General features: G+C 53.9%; 1 protein-coding gene across 3 annotated transcripts in view; it reads left to right on the forward strand.

Annotated features, from left to right (window-relative positions):
- SDK2 (sidekick cell adhesion molecule 2) overlaps positions 1-17,104 on the forward strand; it is a 264,805-nt gene that overhangs the window by 112,538 nt on the left and 135,163 nt on the right. For 2 of the 3 annotated variants that reach the window (XM_043905642.1, XM_043905643.1), the window contains exon 2: positions 12,030-12,189. The exons of the other annotated variant lie outside the window; for it this stretch is intronic. In XM_043905642.1, coding sequence (XP_043761577.1) covers positions 12,030-12,189 — 160 coding nt within the window. The remainder of the gene's footprint in view (positions 1-12,029; positions 12,190-17,104) is intronic. 3 annotated transcript variants of the gene reach the window in all.

The raw sequence follows: 17,104 nt of genomic DNA on the forward strand, positions 1-17,104 counted from the left end.
CAGGCTCTGCTTCCCCTCCCGGCCCCGCCGCGGACTCCTTCCCATCCGGGGGGGGGGCACTGGGCGCTGACCTCGGAGGCTTCTCAGGAGGGCAGGCGGCCGTGGGTTCGAAACCGGCTCTGACGCTTGGGTCACCTGTCTCCTCTGATGAGAGTCATTAAAGGGGCAGGAAGCGTAAGCCCCCGCCCACCCCGAGGTGGCCGTGAGGATTAAATGAGAAAAGACAGTGAGCTTTGTGTGAGGTTTGCCACAAACAGGTCGTCTTCTCTTCCCTTTTTCCAAGGCTGAGCTGCCTCCAGCCCCGGCCTGACCCCAGGGAAGGGGCAGCGGGGAGAAAGCATGGATGGAAGCGCCCGTCTGGGAGCAGGGAGGCCAGCTGCCCGGCCCAGCCCTCCCCGCTGCATGTTAGGAAGTCAGTGCTGGTGCTAAGTCAGATTTTCCACCAGCTTCCCCCACTGCCTGTTGCCCCTTCCTCAGGCCCGGTGCTCTGTCTTCCTTGAGGTCATGGCCTTTCTCAAGGGCTGGAAACGGGCAGAAAGGGGGATCACCCTTGGGAAGTGTGCCACACGAAGCTTAGGGCCGCGGTCCACTGCTCCCAGCAGAGCCCTTCTGCGCCCTGTGTCTGGTGGAGTCGTCGCTGGCCGCGGTAGACGGGGCTTCCACCAGCTGTGGGCTCCCGGAAGCATCTCCAAGCCGCCCAGTCCTTGTTCTCAGCCTCCCAGGACTGTGGGAGGTGGGTGTTTCTCCATCACCAGAGCTTAGGGGAGCAGGTGAGAGTGGTACCCACGTGATGGAGAGAGCTCACCTGCAAGGGGATCTTAAAGAGAAGCAGCTGGAGGACTGATAGATGCCAGGTGGGACAAGTGTCTGTTGGGCCTGGCCAGCCAGCTGACCCCTAAACCTGAGTTTTGGCAAGCCCCTCATCCCCCCACCGGCAGGGGGGGGGCGGGTTGTCTTTAAGTTCCTGCTGTGAAGCAGGAGAATTGCTGCAAGCTGATGTCACCTCGGGGTCACCAAGGGGAAGACAAGCATCCTCCACGTGGCATCATGGAGCTTCTTGGGAAGGATTCCAAGAGTTAGGGAGAGTTTTATTCTCACCGTTTTTATGGCTCTAATGAATCTGAATACACTGAAATGATAATAGCACCGTTAGATAAAAGCATTCTAATCAATGGTATGAGTTTAATCTTTGAACCCTGCAGCTGAAATGTATGGCAGGGCTCCCTTCCCCTCTGTTAATTCGGAATAAACCCATCGGAAATGAGAACCATCTTTTTTCCATGCAAGGCTGGGAATGCTCTGGTGTTATTTACCTGTGTGGTTCCACAGGAGGCCCCCTGACTGTGAGATGGGTTTGCAGAGGTTACACCAAGTAACAATAAGCATAATAGGAGCTCCCCTTGTGTGGGCTCTTCGTGCAGGTGCTGGCCGAACCGCTTACCCCTCTGCATAGGCTATGGGGTAGGCACTGCTATTATCCCCTTTTTCCGTTGTAGACTCTGAAATGCGGAGGGGTTACAGAGAGATGTCCAGGGTCCCGGAGCTGGAGAGTAGTCAAGCCAGGGGTCTTCCCAAGTGGCTCAGTGGTAAAGGATCTGCCTGCCAATGCAGGAGACGCATGTTGGATCCCTGGGTCGGGATGATCCCCTGGAGGAGGAAATGGCAACCCGCTCCAGTATTCTTGCCTGGAGAATCCCATGGACAGAGGAGCCTAGTGGGCTTCAGTCCATGGGGTCACAGAGAGTCTGACATGACTGAGTGAACAATGACAAGCCCAGCCAGGACTCAGATCCGAGCAACCCCATGCCAGGGCCCTGGCTTGTAACCCACTCGACTGTCCAGACCTTGCAACGGCAGAGTGGGGAGAACACGGAGGAGGATCAGCTCTCGAGAGGGGGGTGGCCTGGCCAAGTTCAACCGCAAGTTCACTTGTCTGGTTTTTTTTTTCTTTCATGGCTCTGACCTCCTGTAAGTCAGACTCACCGCCATGCTCAGGGGCCAGGGAGGCGAAGGGGCCCGTCCGCAATCTTCCCGTGGATGACACGCGAGGCTGGGTGTCGCCACATGTGCGGCTCCTGTCTGTGTCCTCCCTGCTGTAAGGGCGGTAACCCCAGAAGTCTGGGGGCCCTGGAGTTGGACATCAGGAAGAAAGTTACGGAGCCCGGCCCCTTGAGCCCTGAAGAGGGAGCAGGCAGGAGGGAGACTCTCTGGCTGATGAACAATGGACCAGCCGGCCGGGGAGATGGAGGTGGGGTGCTTGGGACACACACACCCCCATCCCCCCGCTTTCCCCAGGCTGGGCCCCTCCGCCCCACCCGCCACTCCCCAGGGCCGTGTCGGGGCTTGGTTGCCCTGGCTGCCCTGGTGGCCGGGCCCCCCCTTAATCAGATTAGATGTGTATTCAAACAAATTGATGATCCGTTCCATTAGATGCTTTTTGAACACGCTTTTCTGAGCGAGAAATCCATTCGGCTGCAGCTGTGGAGACTGAGGCGTAATTCACTGCTGCGCCCTCCCAGGCCCCGGACGTCAGGAGGTGCCCGGTTTCCTGAAGGTCACCGGCGAGGATTAGATTAAGGAGAGCGAGGGCCTTCTTTCCTGGCTAATGAAGCACTTGGCATGCAGGCGGCCCCGGGCCGAGCTGGGCCAGGCATCTGCTAGGAGACAGGAAAGGGGCATAAATTAGCATCTCATTTGTGGGTGAAGCAGTGAGGGGAAGGGGAGCCGGAGCGGAGGGACTGGGGGCTGAGGGGGGCAGGCGTGTCAGGCGCGGGGTGCGAGGGGGAGAAGAACAGCTGGGGAGCCGGGCGTCCCCTGTCTGCCTGCTAGCATCTGCCTGCTGCGTGTGCACCCCGAACATTTCTTAGGGGGGCGGGGCTCAAACAGGCTTCTGCATGGCGCTCTTCAGGGGCCCACAGCTCTCTACTCCTGAGCCCCGCCCAGACAGCCCCCAGGCTCAGCATCCCCCTGACCCGGGTTTCAGAGGAAAAGGCATCGCTGGCATGGGGCAGAAGCCCCAGCTGCTCCTACCCCGGTCCCAAACCTTTGCTCAGGGCCTCACAAGCCATCCCAAAGCCAGACCTGGCTCTTGAGCCAGCTTGAAGTGGCCTCAAATTCTGAAAGCTCAGACCTGGGACATTCAGGAGACAATGGGCTCCATAAGGGGGTGCGACCAAGTCAAGGGAAAATAGGTGGGATGGTGATATTACCCCTGGACCCCATTTCCCCATCTCCTCCTCCTGTGATCACCTCCTGGACTGAAGAGCAAGAAATAGCATCTGTAGGGGTCAAGCGCTGTGCTCTGAACTTGACATACGTTGGCTCACTTAGTCCTCCCAGGAGTCTCTGGGGCAGAGGTTGTAATCTCTTGTGCAAACAGACCAGTAAGCCTGGGGAAATTACTCTGTTCAAGGTCACACTTTACTTGGCGTAGCAACGGGCATTTAAACCCAGTTTCTTGTCTCCCACTGGGACCTTCAAGCCAGCCCCTTGGGAAAGGGTGCACCTGGGGGTTTGGGTGGTGAGCAGAGCTGTGAGATGGGGACCCCAGGCCTGCCTTTCCTTCCCAAGAAGCCCCCGGGACTCCAGCCCCTGCCTCATTTTACTTGACCCCTCCCACCCACATCTGTTCATCTTCTGGACCCTTTGAAATCTTATCCCCAGGCTTCCCTGCCTGCATCACACTAGCCAAGCCCTCCATAACCCTCACCCCTAGGTGGACCACTCTTCCCTGGGTGATCGTGCCCTATTATCCTTCCAGCATTCTCTGGACCCATGCCTGGCCAGCCCGCCTGGCTCACCCTCACCCCCAATCTAGTCCTGAGCCATGACATCGAAAGCTCTGCCACACAGCTGGTATAGCTTCCAATCCCTGAGAGAGGCCACCATCCCTCACTTAGCCCCTGTGAGGCCATAGGTCAGGGTGTGAAGAGTGGGACAGCTCATAGGGAAGCCCCCTGTCACCTACAGAAAGGATCTCAAACCCTGGAGTGTGCCAGATCTGGGGTTACATCTATGTGGCAAGATCGTATGACCAAATGTTCCCGAGTTTCATCTGTAAAATGGGGACAAAGAGAGCACTGGCCTTGAAAAGTCCCTGTGACTCTTAACTGAAACGATGGACATAAAGCACTTCATGTGTGGGGAGTTTGAGAGAGAATGTGAAATCAAGGCAGCAGGAATAGAAGGGTGGGGAGAGGAGGGTTTTGTGGAGAGGGGCCTGCCGGGAGCCTCTGCCTCCTCTGACCTGGGGTCCAGCCGGATCCGGAGAAGGGACCAGTTAGGAGGCCACGGAGGTCAATCCAGGACCATGGAGGTCAATCCAGGACGAAGGTCAATCCAGGACCACGGAGGTCAATCTAGCCTAGTGCTGAGGCTAGGGGGTGGTGAGGCAAGAAGTTGCAGGAATCCCAGCCTCCACCCCATCCCCAAGCTTTCCAGAGAAGAGATGGCTGAGTTGCTGCTCAAAGGGAGAGGCTGTGGGGTCCTTCAGAGCTGGGGAGGGTGTGATCCAGGCTTGGTGCCCCATGAAGCAGGCTCTAGAGGGCACACAGGCATCTTTTGGCCAGTTAGCAGCATTAGTTGGGGGTGGAGGTCTTCACCCTGGCTGGCACTCCCAGCTGGCGGGAGTCTGGCTCCAGGCGAGGTGGCCTTCCCAGGGCTGAGCTGGCTGGGAGGTCAGATCCCAGGAGACATGGGGTAGGCTTGGAGAAATATGGCATTATTGTGCTAGGGGCTGAAGGGAGGAGGGAGGTTAAAGTTGCAATAGCATCTGTGTGGGCCATTTCGCCTGGAGCTTGCAGTGGAAGAATGACGGTGGGGCTGTTTAGTGGGAATTTGGAGGCACAGGCGGCCAGGGGCCCTGCAGCTGTTCTGCGGAACCAGACAGAAGCCCAGGACCGAGGCCGCTTGCTCGCCTCTGTCAGTGGCTCTTCCTTGAGACGCTTAGGCTCTGGTGATCAGGGACGCCCCTGCCCCGAGCCGCTCCACACCCCTGAGTCCCATGCACACAGAAGACCTGTCCTCTCCTGCATGGCCAGCAGAGCTGCCCGTGACCGCACACCCTGTCCACTCACAAACGTGTCTGCATCTGTGTGCTTACATCTGATTGTAAATGAATGAAAAGGGAAAGTCGCTCAGTCATGTCCGACTCTTTGCGAACCCATGGACTGTACAGTCCGTAGAATTCTCCAGGCCAGAATACTGGAGTGGGTAGCCCTTCCCTTCTCCAGGGGATCTTCCCAACCCAGGGATCGAACCCAGGTCTCCCGCATTGCAGGCGGATTCTTTACCAGCTGATTATAAATAAATAATCCATACCTACAGGGCACAGTGGGACTTCCCTGGGAGCTCCGCGGTAAAGAACCTGCCTGCTGGGAGAGAGAGACTCGGGGATGTGAGGGCGATCAGGTTGCGACATCCGTCACCCCACTGATCACCAGGGTGACTCGGCTGACCTGGCTGGCCAGGCCTGTGTCCCCTTCCCCCCTCACCGCCCCACGTGCGTCCCTCCCGAAGCTGCACACTCGGTCAAAGAGGACAGCCAGCCCCGACAGAGGAGGACCCGTCTTTGGTCAAGGTATACGAGTAGCTGCACTCATCTGCTAGGATCTCCAAGAATGCTCTCAAGAAAGAGACTCAGGTTCGATCCCTGGGTCAGGAAGATCCCCTGGAGAAGGAAATGACAACCCACTCCAGTATTCTTGCCTGGGAAATCCCATGGACAGAGGAGCCTGGCGGGCCACAGTCCTGGGGTTGCAAAGAGTCAGACACGACTTAGCGACTGAACAGCAGCAGCAATAAAACGCTTTCTAAAAGTTACGAAAAGACAGAGAATAAAGAAGTGTGGGCCCCTCCCTCCCAGCCCCAGTCCCCCAGTTCTCCTCCCTAAAGCATCACTGAGCCCAGTTTCTTGTGTGACCCTCTAGAAAAGCCTGTGCCTGTACAAGCAAATCTATTTTTATCCTTGAAGAAAAAAGTGTGCCCAAGTGATGGCTGATTACACACCCCATTCTACACCTTGTTCTTTTCACTTAACAGGAGGTCTCAGGATTTGTTCCAGAGCCTTTCGGTGCAGAGAATTCTACTGTTTGGAGATGCAGTCATTTCTTTAACCAGCGCCCTCTTGACAGACATTCAGGTCATTTCTAAGCTTTTGCTGATACAAAACGTAGTGTTGCCTTGCAATGCTATCATTTTATCCATGCACAAGTGTGTGTGGGGTGTGTGTGTGGGGTGTGTGTGTGTGTGTGTGTATGAAGGAGAAATCCCTTCAAGAGTTGGTGGATGGAGGGGTGCATTTTTAGTTTTGATGGAATTGCCAAGCTGTGTGCGTGAGGCCTGGATCTCCGCAGGCTGGCCAGCCCCGGGGTTTTATCGCGTTTTCAAATCTTGGCCAAAGTGATAGGAAAAAAAAGTATCTTATTGAGTTTGCCTTGCCTTTCTCTTATCGCAAAGTTCAGCATCTTTGTCTGTGTTTCCAAGTTATTTGTAATTCTCCTCTGTGAACGGTTCATATCCTCTGCCCATTTTTCTGTTGGTTTGTTCATCTTTTTCTTATTGATTTATGAGAATATTTTTTATATCAGGAAAATGAGCTCTTTGTTCATGATAGAAGTTGCAAATATTTTCCCCCAGTTTGTCATTTGTTGCTTTTTGTTTATGGGTATCTTTTTTTTCCATGCAAGATTTTTATATAGTTGAAGGTATCAACCTGTTTTTATGACTTTCTGGAGTTTGTATAGCACTTAGAAAGTACTTGATAAATTCTTTGCTTTGCTGAGACTGTATTTTTAAGCCCCTGTGATTTTTTCTAGTTCTTTTAGAATTTCATTTTTCTTGTTTAAAACGTTGATCCATCTAGCATTTATTTTGCGGTAAAGTGTGGGGAATAGATTCAGCTTGATTTTTCCCCTCAAATGGCATCCTGGTTGCTCTAAGGCATTTGTTGAATAATTGATCTATTCCCCACTGACCTGAAATCCTACTTTAATCCTCTCTTAAATATCTCATACATACTGGGGTCTATTTCTAGACTCTCTGGTTCATTGCTTCATCGGTCCATTTGAAAAAGAACACACAGCTTTAATGATTGCAGCTTTATGATATAGTTTGATATGTGTGCTAATCTCTTCTGCTTGCCATTCTTTTTCAGAATTTTCTTGTCTATTCTTTTGTGGTTTTCTTTTTCTCTTGTGGTATTCTATTTCTTTTGTGAATTTTTGAGTCACTTTGTCTAGCTTAAGAAATCATCTACGTGTATGTTCTCAAAGTGAGGAAAAGTTGACGAGAATGACATCTGTGGAACGTTGATTCTATCAACCCTTCTCCATTCTCCGTTATCCCTTCCCCACTGAGAATGTGGCTAGCAGGGCTGTCATGTGCAGTAGTCCAAGTTGTGTACTGCACAATCCCAGAACTAAGGTTGAGAGGCTATTGGCCCCTGCCAAGAGTGTATGGGTTCTTCCTCCCAGGGGATCTGCCCCCCTGCCTATATGATCAAGAGTAGTAATAACTGCCTCTCCTATAGCACACACCAGTCACTTTCCTTTCCTAAGCACTTTATGTTTTTTAATTAAAGCCTCACAACAAACATATCCCCAGTTTACAGCTAAGGACACTGAAGTGCAGAAAGTCAAAGTCACTTGCTTAAGGTCAATGATCTGTGTTACCCACCTGTGCAGTCATGATGCAGAAATCTGTTCCTGCATATAAGCACGCACACACACACACACACACACACACACACACACTCAGACACACAGATACACATGCAATCAGAGAGTCATCCAGACACACACATGAACACACAGACACATACATGTGGATACATACATACGTACTTACATATGTACAGAGATGCACACAGATGCACGCTCAAAGACATACAGACACACACACACACACACACAGGCTGTTCCCACCAGCATCCTTCTCCCATCAGCCTTTCCTGCTACAGCTCACACGCACCCAGCCCCCCTGCTTTGGGGCAGGGCCGGCCCATCTAGGAACTCACTACCTAGGCTGGCGGGACTCACTATCACGCCTGCTCTCAGTTCTGCATGGGCCTCCCTCCCAAATCCCTGTATCCCAACAGGAGTCCCGACGTGAGGGGCCTTTCATCTTCGGGAAGGGAGGTGTGGCCGCATCTCAGGGTCTTGGGGCAGGGAGCCTTGGCCTCAGCCAGGCGCCTTGTTAGGATTGCTTGGAATGAGGGAAGCTGCTCTGATCTGGGTACCCAGCAGGTTCTCAGGAAAGGCTAACGCCCCACCTCCCCTCTTCCCTCAAGTCATTATCTCCGGCAGCCTCTGGAATCAGCCCATCCAAGCAGAAGCCGTTTGGCTCCAGACTGGCGCCCCAGGAGAGCCTGAGGAATGAATTGGCGACTGCAGACGTGGCGGGCACATGACCCGCGAACTGGGTGGCGGAGGCCGGGGTGTGGGTGCCGGGCACGTGTGCCCGTGTGCGTGTGCAAACACACCTGCCGCCCACACCCACACTCCACTCCTCTGGCTCTGAGTCAGCCCACCTCCAAGGGATTTGATCTTTGGGGGCTGGGAGCGTTATTGTTTTAAAACAAACGAGGGTTGACAGGAGCTAACAGAGGGTTTTTAAGAACGCGATTCAAAGGGCTCTTGAAAGCTGCTGGAGAATATGAATGCGCCTTTGAAGTGCGAATGTGCCCATTTGTTAAATAGAGGAGCTGGCTGCCTCCGAGGGTGGGGAATCGTTTTTCTTGGCAAATGAGTGCCTTCCTGCCTCTAGCTGGAGAGATGCGGGAGGATCCCAGAAACGGGGGACCAGGTTGGGGGGGTCAGCCATCCCCTCAGGACACACTCTGGGAGAGGCGCCACTTCAGCCGTCTTTAAGGCAGTGTGCCTACGTGACGGAGTGATGGGCAGACGTGCGAGTGAGCAGCGTCAGCTCCGAGACGGGAACATGCGCGTCCCGCGGGGAGATGCCGAGGGGCAGAGTGGTCCACCTGCTCCCGGCCCCGGTCGGTCCACCCCCCGCCTGCCCTCCCGTGGCCCCCACGGCGAGGGTCTGTAGCGGGACTGGGGGTCCGGGAAGACTCTCACAGTCTCTAGTGAAGATGGAGAGACCTTGGGGTTGGGGTGGGAATCTCTGCGGCCAGCTGGTGGGCCTGGGCCCCAAGCCGACATACGGCTTGTCCTGAGTTGTCGGTCTGTGCAGAAGCTCAGAGTGAGGCTTTGTCACAAATGCGGAACCTTATCTGAAACCCAAGGATGCCCAACCCTGGTTAAATCTGAGGATGAGAGGATAGAGCGGGGATCCAGGCCTCCACGCCCCACTGATACTCCAAAGATTTCACCTGGGATGCAGGAGGGGGCCCTGCTCCCCCCAGCCCCTGCGCATCGCCCCCGCCCCAGCCTGCCAGGCTGCAGCTGGGTTCACTCCCTTCCACCCTTGAGACACTGCCTCCCCGACCCCAGACAACTGCCCCTTTCTCTGGCTTGTCCCATATCGGAGGCCTGGAGAATCGTGTCTTATGTTTTTCACTGTCTGGGCTTCTAGTAGATCGTTAACTCTCAGACCAAGGTCTGTCTAGGGTGTCAGCCAGCGCCGAGGGTGATGGAACCCCGTTCCCTGGCAGGGACACCAATTCTCTGATGTCGGAAAAGAAATGAACATTTGCAGAACATTTACTCTGGGCCAGGCACAGACCTAGCATTTTCACAATTGTTATCTCATTTAACAGTGGGCTTCCCTGGCGGCTCAGGTGGCAAAGAATCTGCCTGCAATGCAATGCTCAATCCCTGGGTTGGGAAGATCCCCTGGAGGAGGGCATGGCAACCCACTCCAGTATTCTTGCCTGGAGAATCCCACAGACAGAGGAGCCTGGTGGGCTACAGTCCATGGGGTCGCAAGGAGTGGGACACAACTGAGTGACTATATAATTTAACTCTTAAGATATCACTGTGGCTGTTTCTTCCTGTGCTCCTGATGGAGAAACTGAGACTCAGCGAGATGAATACGTGTCCACACCCAGGCAGCTGAGCACAGACCCACAAGGCTTGGAGGGCCGATTCCCAGGGCCTGATTTGCCAGCAGCTTTCTGGCTTTGAATACCGCCCACCCCTCGGACAGGGTGATGGGAGGAAAGTGCTTGGATTTGGGTCTGGCAAGCTCAGACAGTAAAGCGTCTGCCTACAATGCGAGAGACCAGGGTTCAATCCCTGGGTCGGGAAGATCTCCTGGAGAAGGGAGTGGCTACCCACTCCAGTACTCTTGCCTGGAAAATCGCACAAACGGAGGAGACTGGTGGGCTACAGTCCACGGGGTCGCAAAGGGTCGGACACGAATGAGCGACTTCTCTTTCACTCTTCACTTTCAGGCCTGGACCTGACTCTCCCTGTTGCAGCTCAGGGCTGCGGGGTCCCCGGGCTGTACCCCTGAGAGCGAAGGGAGCGCTGTTCTGAGGAGCAAGTGATCTGAGCCCCCGCACAGAGCATGCTCTCTGGATGAGCTGGTGAACAGTGCTTCCTGGAGCTTGCTTCCTCCGTCTATCAGACGCAAAGGCACTGAGTCTGCGTGTGGGTGCCTTAAACCCATCTTCCTCTTCATCCACGTTTCACCTTCATGGTCAAGTGCAGGGTTAAGTGCTCAGCCTGCAGGGCTGGCTGCTTGCCTTCCAGCTGTGTGACCCGGGGCAGGCTTCTAACCCCTCTCTGAAAGGTGGATTTTCATCCTACCTGCTTGTGGGCTTGCTCGTAGATCCGGTGAGTGAAGTCGCTCGGTCGTGTCCGACTCTGCGACCCCATGAACTGTAGCCCACCACACCCCTCCGTCCATGGCGACCCGGAACCTGGTAGTACTTCAGTCTCTGTGTTGTTTCCAGGGCGGGCCCCTCCCCGAAACACAGGTCTGCTCAACGATGGGCGTGGAGGCCCTCTCCCCCTTGCTGCGTCTCCCAGTTCGTTTGTCAAACCCCTCTTCGATTTCACTTCTGCCCCTCTTCCGACTGGCCGGCAGACAGAAAGCCTCTATCTCCACCCAAAGCTTTTGGTCTCAGTGGTCCCCTGAAGTCTGGGGCCCCGCGTGCATTGTCTGTGTCTAGGGGAGCTGGGGGAGGGGTGGAGCTCATGCTTGGCTGGACTGAGTCGGGTCAAAGGGTTAGAGAAGAGCAGAGCAAGGACTGTACCCCACGCCGGCAGCCCAGCCAGTGGCATTTCTTCTGGCCCCACAGCCAACCTGGTGTGTGAGTGAAGAGGTCAAGGCAGGCTGGCCCAGAACCTCGGGTGGAAGACCAACCAGCCTGGTGGTGGAGGGGGGCCCCCGAGAGGGACCCCGCCCTTGGCACCTGGAAGGGTCTCCTGCAGCCTTGGGAAGCAGGACTCCGGCCACCCCCATCACATGCCACTCCTGCCAACCCAGGTGTCCTACCCCTGTTTCCCTTGAGATTTTTTTTTTAATTAATTTGTATTGGAGCACAGGTGATTTACATTGTTGTGTTGGCTTCTGCTTCACAGCAAAGTGGATCAGTTATACGTGTACACGCATCCACTCTTCTCGAGATTCTGTTCCCATGCAAGTCATTACAGAGGGCTGAGCAGGAGGTCCTTATAAGTAGTGTATGTGTCAGCTCCTGTCTCCCGCTTTATCCATGCCCCCTTGCCCCCCTTTCCCACGTGGCATTTATTCTCCCTTTGGCTAAAGTGCAGAAGTGCTCCCCCCACCCTTCCTTCTTCTCTGGAAGGAGAAACCAGAAGCAAAGGGTGTCGGATGGATGGGGATCCCGCGGGGGGAGAGACCGAAAGTCCCGGAGCGCCAGGGCGGCAGCCAAGGTGCGGGCCCAGGGCCTTCTGGGAGGAGGCCGGCGGGGAGAGGCCGCTCTGCATACAAGCCCCGAAGTCTCTCTGACCTGAGTTCCAGCCCTTCCCGGGCACAGGACCTTCGCCCGTGACCCGCTGCGCCTGCCCCGTCTGCCTCCCCGAGGCCGGGCTCCAGGTGAGCGACAGCAGGCAGGACAGAAGTGGTAACGGGCGCCTCGGTGTCTCTGTTCCCCACAGATGACGTGGCCCCCTACTTCAAGACGGAGCCGGTGCGGACGCAGGTGCACCTGGAGGGGAACCGCCTGGTGCTCACGTGCATGGCCGAGGGCAGCTGGCCGCTGGAGTTCAAGTGGCTGCACAACGACCGAGAGCTGACCAAGTTCTCCCTGGAGTACAGGCAAGCACGCCACCCCTTCCCTCCCTCTGGGCCGCCGGGGTCCTGCCGTGTCCTGGAGGGTCACCTGAACGGGGAGCGGGCTGGGCTGGCAGCTCGGGGCAGCTCTGGTCCAGGGCTACAGGGAGGCTGGGATGGCGGCAGTTGCAGGGGGTTGGGTGGGGCGGGGGGGGGAGGGTCAAGGCAGCCTTGCCCTGGGGTGAGAAGACCCTGCGGGTGCCAGCAAAGAATGACTAGAGGGTGGGCTGGGGGAGCCACCCCGATAGGGTGGTCCGGGCAGCCTTGGACAGGGCAGAGGTGATGATTAGGGCAGAGGAGCTCAATGCCAGCGTGAGCTGTGACCAGATCCCTCCCTCCTGAGAAAATGCTGCTGTCTCAGGGGAGCTGTTGGAGGGGCCTGGGTCCAACAGAGGGCCGTGGCATGTGGCTTCCCGGGATCCACAAGTGATGGATAGATTCTGTTTGGGAGGGAAATTCAGGGGGAACACGAAAGTGGGACCCCCTGGGCATTCGGACTTATCTGCGCTTCCTGTTATGCCCCCGCACGGTGCTCTGGGAGAGAGAGAGAGAGAGCCGTGGGTCTCAGCGAGGGCAGGTGAAAGAGTGTGTGCGAGGCAGCTGCCCCTGAAGCCGGCCAGCCTCCAGCCTCTCTCCTGGCTCTCCCCGCATCCTGTTTTATTGGCCCCCGACCCTGTGCCTGGTAATTAATCCCTAGGCCTGATGTGCATAAAAGGTTTTGTTGGGGAAACAAGATTGTCTTGCCCTGGGGATGTTGATACAGATCAGGGACAGGAATGCAAATGAGAGGAGGGGGATTTAACTGCTTGAGGTTCTGTCCTTCCCAGGAAACCATCCGTTTCTTCATGAAGCCAGGAAGCCAGAGTTTGGGGTGACCCTGGTGCCCAGGTTCCCTCTACCCCAACACTGGTCTGGATGGGCTTGGTGGTGATGCCGAAAACTCAGCCTCTGTACACAGGTGCCGGTTTGAATCTCAGAGACGAGTTTTGAGTGAAGTAGAAAAGAATAGCTTTATTACTTTGCCAGGCAAATGGGGACACAGCAGGCTCGTGCCCTCAAAAATGTGTGTCCCAACCCAGGAGGATTTGGGGAGTTCTATAGCAGTGGTTCAAGGGTGGGGTTACTGATCAGATTAGGGTGTGCACTCCTTTAATCTGGCTTTAGGTGGTCTCCTGATGAATTTCTGTGGTTCTTGAGGTTATCAAACTGTGACCTTCTCTCTGAAATGAAGAATGCCTCATCAAATACTTCATTGTCCATTTATTGGGGCTTTTCCTTTTGTAAGTGGGCTTTCCAGGTAGCTCAGTGGTAAAGAACCTACCTGCAATGCAGGAGACCCGTGTTTGATCCCTGGGTTGGGAAGATCCCCTGGAGAAGGGAATAGCAACCCACTCCAGTGTTCTTGCCTAGACTTTGTGTGTTTGTCATTCAGTCGCGTCTGGCTCTTTGCGACCCCGTGGACTGCAGCCCACCAGGCTCCTCTGTCCATGGAATTCTCCAGGCAAGAATACTGGAGTGGGTTTCCATTCCCTTGGGGATCTTCCTGACGCAGGGATCAAACCCAGGGCCTCCTGCATTGCAGGCAGGTTCTTTACCATCTGAGCGACAAGGGAGGCCAACACTGCCACTTTAGTTCTATAAGGAGTTCAAAGACACTGTTCTGTGCCTCCCTTGAGGTGGAACCAGGACCCTGCCCCAAGTCTGCTGTTGCTTCTTGGCCACTCCTCCCTTGTCTCTGCATCCCCTCCCTTCCCTGATTAGCAACTCTGGACCTCAGGGAAGGTCATGGAGGCAGAAGGCTGTTTCCTGCATAGAAGAAACAGTCACATAAGAAGATTTTGGTGCCTAGGAGCTCCACGAGCTCCTGCTGGGTTTCAGTGGGACTGGCCACTTTGGCAAACGAGAGAACAGGTGGGGCCAGGGCGGGAGGACCACCCTCCTATCTGTGGATGGTGAGAGACCTGGACCTGGATGAAGGAGGCCCTCCAGGGCTGGCCACTCTGGGCTTTGTTTCTCCAGGGAGCCATGAGGAGACCAGAGGGGCCTCCCTGAGCGGCCCCTGTGATGGTTTTCAGTCGGGGTCCCAGAACCATTCCTAAAAGCTCTGTGGCACCCTGGGCAGTTTTAACAGTTTCCATGAAGAGCCCCTGGAGCCTCATGGATGGTGGACATGCTTGAGTGGGCACCCCCAGAGCATGCTGATGGCATACCACACTCTCAGTGGTGTCCTTGCCCTGGATTTCTGCTGGCAGGGAGCTGCAGGCAGGACCAAGGAGGAGGAGGGTTGATTCCTTATCGGGTTCACACCTGTTCTTATGGTGCCTGAAACTGCGAGGATGCGGGGGTGGGTGTTACACAGAGCACATGCTGGCTCTTCAGGTTCAGATTGACCCAACGATGGAATGAGCTTTCTTTGGACCCCGTCAGCCCCCTAATCCTGGAAGCATCCAGATCGTTGTCAGGGTACAGGTGTTGTTGATGATGGTAATGATGATAATAATCATTGGCAACCAAAAAAGAATTTATTTCATGGCTGATGTTATAATAGGCTCTCTGGGAGCATCTCCTTTAATCCTGTCAGCAATCCTATGGGTAAGTTCCTTTGTTTCTCCCCCATTCTACAGATGAGCAAACTGAGGCTTAGATTAAACAGTCCACGCAAGGTCAAGTTACTGAGTTGGGCTTCAGATGTAAGTCAGATGACCAAAGGGCTTGAATTCTTTACCACCACCCACACTGCCTCTTATTGAAGAAAGATTGTTGCCATCGCCTCCTCCATGTATATATATCCTAAGCATCTTTCTGCTAACCATACCCTGCAAGTTCTCGAGAACAAAGATGCATTTCAGAGGTTGGCCGGATGGAAGTTATTCAGGGGGACATGGTTGAACTTCCATTCGGCGAGCTCAGTCTCTTGCCTTCTCACCCCCAGGAAGGCTTTTTATGCCCAGGACAGCCTTCTTTTCTGCCTTTGTCCAAACTGTCCTGTCCCCTCCGCTCGGAATATTGTCCCTTTCAGAACCTTCTTTCTGTTTCCTGCAGGGTCCCAGCTCTTTGGGAAAGCCTTTCCGGATAGAACACCCGTGTGCTCTCAGTAAATCTCTCTCTCTCACACACACACACGTTCATTTCTGCCTCTCTCTGCCCTTTCTTTCTGTCCCTAATACATCTCCTTATACTTTGCCTTCTAATTAATTACATAAGGCCATGAAAGTAAACCACAGAATGAAGGAAGAGCTTCAGGTGACTTGGCAGTTCCAGGAGTCTCAGGACTTACTAATAGAACCAAGAACTAGATACTGTCAGGGCCTCAGGGATCTGCGCTGCTCAGCTGTGCCCGCCTCTGGACTCAGACTTTATTCTCACGCAGTGAGAGACGTTGAGAAGTCCAAGAATCATAGGCTTCGAGCCACGTGATCTCAGAGTAGAAAGGAACTTCCCTGTAGAAGGAGGTTCATGTAGAAAGACCCAGGGAAGGATTCCGATTGGTCCAGCCTGGATCTGCCCCGACCAACCCCTGTGGGGCAGCAGCATGGAGAGCTGTGATTGGCCGGGTCATGTCACATGTCTGCTCTCGGCCATAGGCCCTTTTGCAGCAGCTCCACCCACTAGAGCCCAGTGATGGAAGTGAAAATGGGAACTCTTAGCAGAAGAAAGGAAAAGGGTGTTGGGGCAGAGAGAACCTCCCCACCCATCATTTCACCGCCCCTGTCCCCGGGGAGGGCCTGGCTCACAGCAGGTGCTTTTTCCTTCCTTCCTTCTTTTCTTTTTAATTTTGCAAATTTCCAAATCTTGGAAAAACTATGATGGTACCAAAAACACTTGTATACCTTTTTCCATTCACTAATATTTTGTATCATTTGCACTCTCTCTTGCTCTTTCTGTGTACGCATGTATGCATTCATTAATTATTTAAGAATTAGTTGGGGCTTCCCTGGTGGCTCAGACGGTAAAGCGTTTGCCTACAGTGCGGGAGACCCGGGTTCGATCCCTGGGTCGGGAAGATCCCCTGGAGAAGGAAATGGCAACCCACTCCAGTATTCTTGCCTGGAAATTCCTGTGGACTGAGGATCCTGGTAGGCTGCAGTCCATGGGGTCGCAAAGAGTTGGACATGACTGAGCGACTTCACTTGACTTCACTCCCTGGCAGTCTAGTGCCTAAGGCTCTGTGGTCCCAATGCAGGGGGCCCCGTTCAGTCCCTGGTCAGGGAACTAGATCCCACATGCACAACTAAGACCCGGCCCAGCCAAATAAATGAAAATAAATAATTTTTTAAAAAAGAAATTAGTTGCCGATATTATGTCAGTTCACCCCTAAGTAAAATTTCCTAAGAAGAAGGTGTTTTCCTACAGAACTACCACACAATTTTCACACTCAGGAAATTGCACGTTGATATTAATACAATATTACTATCTAACACACAGTCCATATTCAAATTTCTACATGTATCCCAATTATACCTTTGTGGACATTTTTATTATTGTTATTTAATACAGGATTTTTTAATCAAGGACCACACATTGGGTTTAGTTGTCATGACTCGTTAGACTCTAGAGCTATTCCTCATTTTTCTTTCCTTTCACAGAATTGACATTTTTGAGAGTTCAGCCAGTTTTGCAAAATGTCCTCCAGTGTGGATTTGTCCAGTTATATTCTCATAATTATGTTCATCTTTTTGGCAGGAATATTCTGTAGATGTACATCCTTTTCAACACTTCACACTTACATGTACCTGATGTCAGTTTGTCCCATTATCAGTCACGGTAGGTTTTTTCAACTGGTCAAGATGACATTCACAGATTTCTCCCCTGTCAGGGTATCGAAGTAATTTCTCCCTTTTGGATGATAACTTGAGACTGTGTGAATATTCTCCCCAGGAATCTCCCAGCCAGCAGTTTA

This window comes from Cervus elaphus, chromosome 5 (genome assembly GCF_910594005.1).
Source record: "Cervus elaphus chromosome 5, mCerEla1.1, whole genome shotgun sequence".
NCBI lineage: Eukaryota > Metazoa > Chordata > Mammalia > Artiodactyla > Cervidae > Cervus > Cervus elaphus.